Source organism: Copadichromis virginalis, linkage group LG15 (assembly GCF_057382275.1).
Source record: "Copadichromis virginalis isolate Kocher_CV1m ecotype Utaka linkage group LG15, C_Virginalis_male_GT1.1, whole genome shotgun sequence".
NCBI classification, from domain to species: domain Eukaryota; kingdom Metazoa; phylum Chordata; class Actinopteri; order Cichliformes; family Cichlidae; genus Copadichromis; species Copadichromis virginalis.
Window position 1 is genome coordinate 35,441,223 of NC_140632.1, and position 5,775 is coordinate 35,446,997.

Genomic DNA, 5,775 nt, shown 5'->3' on the forward strand with positions numbered 1-5,775 from the left:
TTTTCTTCAGGGCCAAAAACAACCGTGATTTCAGTTGCAGGAACCTTTGGTACATTCACCCATTAACTTCTTCAGTGCAATTTTTGACTGAATGTAGGGCAACGCAGTCTTGAGGTGACAGCTCATACACCAAAGCTCTTTAAAATGTTTGTTGACAACAAGCATATTCACATGAATGGGAGCACAGCTACAATGCAAAAATGAAGGTTGATCAATAGTGTTAGATTTGTGTTCTCATGAGTAAATATATTAATTTATTTTATGTTGTGAAAGAAGTTTTCTGATTGTCATTTTATTTTGAAAAGGATTTTATTTTGGTGATTATAGATTACTTCACTTCCTGTTCCTGTTGTTCCGAAGCGCGAACTGCTGAAGTAATGTATGGTTTTCCCCTCCTGTGTTGTTAACAATAAAAGAAACGGGAAAAGTAATCAACCACCAAGTGTGTGCATTATTAAGAGAACATGGCCGAAGAAGAAGAAAACTCTTCGAGCTCAACAGGTTATGGGCCCAGGCGTGACACAACAGGAGGAAGATGGCAGAGGTTAGTGTTCAACGGAGACGAAAACAGTTACGAACTTTGGGAGGCAAAGTTTCTCGGCCACATGCGGATCATTGGTCTAAAGGACACTATAGTATCAGCCACTAACCCAGATGCAGAGAAGAACGCTGAATGCTACGCTGAACTGATACAGTTTCTTGATGATAAAAGCCTTTCACTGGTAATGAGAGATGCGACTGACGACGGAAGAAAAGCTTTAAAAATACTACGTGACCACTACGATAGTAAAGGCAAGCCCAGAATCATCGCACTGTACACAGAGCTGACGTCTTTACAGAAGAAACCAGATGAAACAGTGACAGATTATATTATCCGGGCTGAAAAAGCAGTGACCTCCCTAAGAAATGCAAAAGAAGTCATCAGTGATGGACTTATTATCGCTATGATTCTAAAGGGGCTTCCTGAAGCTTACAAGCCATTTGCTATTCACACAACTCAAAGCAGTGAAGATTTAACATTCACACAGTTCAAAAGCAACCTACGAAGTTATGAGGAAACCGAGAAATTCGACAACAAAGTAAAAGCGGATAATGTGATGAAGGTTGATTTAACATCAATCACCTGCCATGGATGCGGAAACCGAGGACATTTTGTAAAAGATTGTCGCCAAAAGGGAACACCTAAGTGGTGTAGCTACCATAGAAGCTCGACACACAGTGATGAGACATGTAGAAGAAAAACCAAATACAGAGATGATGCGAAACTAACTGTAGTAAAACAAGAGGACAAGAAAGAAGAGCAGACTTTTGTATTTAAAGTTAGTCAAAGACTTCTGCCTACTGACATAATAAGAGAAGGACTAATGGTGGACTGTGGTGCTACTTCACACATCATTACAGAGAAGAACAAGTTCATAAAGTTTGATGAGACTTTTGATCCTGAGAAACACTACATGGAGCTCGCTGATGGATCCAGGACAAACAACGTCGCACTCAAGAGGGGAGATGCCAACGTCTCTCTACGGGACATACAAGGACACTGTACCACCATCACACTGAGAGACGCCCTGTTCATCCCATCCTACCCTCAGAGCATATTTTCAGTGAAGGCAGCAACAAACTATGGAGCACAGGTGATCTTCAAGAAGGGACAGAATGAACTGGTGAACAAAGATGGGACAGTCTTCTCCATCGAAGAATACAACAGACTCTACTATTTGAAAACGGTAAACAATGAAACATCATACAATGACATGATGTCCTGTGACACTGTTAATCTGGCTTGTGATGTGAAAACATGGCACGAAATTTTAGGACATTGTAATGTTAGTGATGTGTTAAAGCTACCCGATGTTGTAGATGGCATGAAAATCACAGGCAGTGGCATGTTAGATTGTAATGTGTGTACAGAAGGGAAATTCACTAACAACAGAAACAGACAAAGCGACCCAAAAGCGAGTGACCCATTACAGTTGGTGCACACTGATCTAGCGGGCCCCATTGAACCTAGTGGCCAAAGTGGTCATAAATACGCTATATTATTTACAGATGATTTTTCAGGGGCAGTGTCAGTTTACTTTCTAAAACAGAAAAGTGACACCACAGAGGCCACAGCAAAGTTTCTAGCTGACTGTGCACCATACGGCAGTGTTAAGTGCATTAGATCGGATAATGGCACCGAGTTCACAAGCAGTTCCTTCCAGTCTCTTTTAAGGGAAAAGGGTATAAAGCATGAGACATCTGCGCCATATTCTCCCCATCAGAATGGCACAGCTGAGAGGCAATGGAGAACTCTCTTTGAAATGGGGAGGTGTCTTTTACTAGAAAAAGAGCTGCCAAAAGAATTATGGCCTTACGCCATCCAAAATGCAGCACACACCCGCAACAGATGCTACAGTAACAGGACTAAAAGTACACCGTATCAGATGTTAACAGGGAAAAGACCAGATCTCTCAAAACTGTGGATATTTGGGTCAGACTGTTATGCATACATACATGATCACAAGAAACTTGATCCCAGATGTGAAAAAGGGATATTTGTGGGTTATAGTAAAAATAGCCCAGCATACCTGGTCTATAACCCTCACACAGGAAAAGTGTCAAAACACAGACTCGTGAGATTTATCAAGAAGAACACTGTTGAACAACAAACACAGACTGATGAATATGACACAGAAATTCAGACTTATGAACATGTAGTGCCTTTAAAAGAAAGTACAGAACAACAAAATGAAAATGCAGCAGAGAACATACCTCCTAGAGAAGAGGAAACCAACACAAATGAACCAAACCCTGACATAGAAAGAAATGAGGGTGATGAGCAAAACCAAACTGAGCGCTATCCTAACAGAGAAAGGAAACCTCCTAAATATTTAGAGGATTACACATCTAACTGCAAAGATTTAGCAAATGAAACCCCTGTAAGTGTTGATTATTGTTACAGAGCAACCTGTGGAATCCCCCAAACCTATAAAGAGGCGCTGATGTCACCAGAGGCACCAAGGTGGAAACAGGCAATGACAGAAGAAATCAACTCTCTGAAGGAGAATGACACATTCGAACTGACTACTTTACCTACTGGTAGAAATACCATTGGAGGAAAATGGGTCTACGCCCTCAAAGAAAATGAACAAGGACAAATATTCAAAGCCAGGTTTGTAGCAAAAGGTTACAACCAGACACAAGGAATAGATTACCAAGAGACATTTGCACCAACAGCAAACATGACATCTGTGCGAACCCTAATGCAAATAGCAGTCCAGAATGATCTTATTATCCACCAAATGGATGTTAAAACTGCATATTTGCATGCTCCCATTGAGGAAGAAATATACATGGAACAACCAGAAGGTTTTGAGCAAACAGAGTCAGGAGAAAACTTGGTGTACAAATTAAAGAAATCCCTTTACGGGTTAAAACAATCAGGTAGAAACTGGTACAAACTCTTGAATGACTACCTTGAACAAAATGACTTTGAAAGAAACCTTTCTGATCACTGTGTATACAGAAAGGACATTGGACATGAAACTCTACTCGTTATCATCTGGGTAGATGACTTGATCATTGCGGCTAGCAATACTAACTTGTTAAACACATTCAAAGAAACAATGAGGTCAAAGTTTAACATGAAAGACCTGGGGAAAATATCCAGTTTTCTTGGGATACAGTTTATACAAAAAGAGAATGAAATCAGGATGAATCAGAAGAGGTACATTCAAAGAATGTTGGAACGCTTTGGGATGTCTGAATGCAAACCCAGATCCACACCGTGTGAACTAAAAACGGACACTACTACATGTGGAGGAAGTGATGCAAATGAGACTGTTAACTCAAGAGAGTACAGAGAAATAGTGGGCAGTTTGATATATGCCATGACGTGTACGAGACCAGATATAAGCTGGGTTGTTAGCAGACTATCTCAAACACTAGCTCAACCCACGAGAGAGAACTTAGTAATGGCAAAACAAGTCCTCAGATACCTAAAAGGCACAAATGACTTTGAACTGATCTTTAAGAAAAGCAGTGAGAATCTAGATCTAATTGCTTACAGTGACTCTGACTGGGCATCCTCTGTAAAAGACAGACGCAGTACAACAGGCTACTGTTTTGCACTTACTAAAGAGGGACCAGTAATATCTTGGAAAACAAAGAAACAGCCTACAGTGGCACTCTCAACATGTGAAGCTGAATACATTGGTCTTGCAACCACTACTCAGGAAAGCATGTACTTAACCCAACTGTTAAACGGCATGGACAGAAAAAGGTACACATGTACTAAACTGTTTGGGGACAACCAAGGGGCCATTGCGTTGAGTAAAAACCCAGTGAACAGACAGAGGTCAAAGCATATTGATGTGAAATATCACTTCATTCGTGAAGCGGTAAATGAAAGGAAAATCTGCATTGAACACTGTCCATCAGAAGAAATGGCTGCAGACATACTAACAAAACCAGTTACAAGAGTGAGACTCAGAAAGTTTCAAAAATGGTTCTTTGGAAATGCATAAGATGCTATGGGCTAGCAGCATGAGAACAAGGGGGGGGGTGTTAGATTTGTGTTCTCATGAGTAAATATATTAATTTATTTTATGTTGTGAAAGAAGTTTTCTGATTGTCATTTTATTTTGAAAAGGATTTTATTTTGGTGATTATAGATTACTTCACTTCCTGTTCCTGTTGTTCCGAAGCGCGAACTGCTGAAGTAATGTATGGTTTTCCCCTCCTGTGTTGTTAACAATAAAAGAAACGGGAAAAGTAATCAACCACCAAGTGTGTGCATTATTAAGAGAACATGGCCGAAGAAGAAGAAAACTCTTCGAGCTCAACAAATAGCATTGATACGAATGCTGGTATTGGTGTGTCAATTTCAATAGCAGTCTGATAGGATCCATTATTTAGCAGACAAGTCTGTACAAACCCAAGTACAAACACCACTCTGTCATGCAATCACACCTCGCTCCACCCTATTCTCCCTGTTCTGCTGTGTTTATGCTGCATTCCAGTAAGAAGTCGAAATTTCCAGGTTCCCAGTTGGACTTTTAATCTGGAATGCACCCTCAACTTGGTGTCTATGTGAGATGTTTAAACAACAGAAGTTGACTGAAAGTGCTTTAAAGACAGACACATTTACATCACATTCGAAAACACCGTTTCAAAATACATGGAAAGCTGAAAGATGTTTTTATTGTGATGTCAAGGCTGTGTGAAGGTAGGCAGGAATGGTGGACCCCAAAGCTGGACTCGCAGAGGCAGAGTGAACTCAAAACATGCGGCTTTATTGTGGGGTAGCAGACAGAACAGAAAACTAGCTTAACTGGGAAAGAAAAACAAACAGGCAGTCAAGTTGGCAAACAGAACACACAGTGAAGTATGAGCGACGACGCAACAACAAGCAGGGGCAGACGCAGACACTATATGCAAGAGGTGATCAGGACTGAGAGGAAACAGCTGGGAGACACGGCTGACGCTGATTACAGAGACGAGACTGGGAGAACACAAAGCTGAACGCACTGACATAAGGCACAGACCTACAAAGTAAAACAGGAAGTACACGACAGACACAGACTCATGAGCAGACAAAATAAAAACAGGAGCACCAATAGTCCAAAAAGTCAAAAAGTACAGGAGTTTGGACAAACAGAGTCCAGAAAGAAACCAGAACAGAGTGCAAAGCAAAAGATGGTGGAGTCCAGGAAAAACAATACACAAAATCAAAATCCCAGCGGGAGTCAGAACAAAACAGAAAGGCCGGGTCAAACATGCATCCAGAAACAT

At 40.9% G+C, this 5,775-nt stretch overlaps 1 protein-coding gene across 1 annotated transcript; it reads left to right on the forward strand.

Moving 5' to 3' along the window:
• The first annotated feature begins 226 nt into the window (after positions 1–226).
• LOC146692896 (uncharacterized) lies at positions 227–4,820 on the forward strand. The gene is made up of 2 exons (XM_085433150.1): positions 227–1,727; positions 2,945–4,820. The coding sequence occupies exons 1-2, from the start codon at positions 465–467 to the stop codon at positions 2,972–2,974; spliced, it is 1,293 nt and encodes a 430-aa protein (XP_085289276.1). The 5' UTR covers positions 227–464; the 3' UTR covers positions 2,975–4,820.
• Positions 4,821–5,775: the final 955 nt, after the last annotated feature.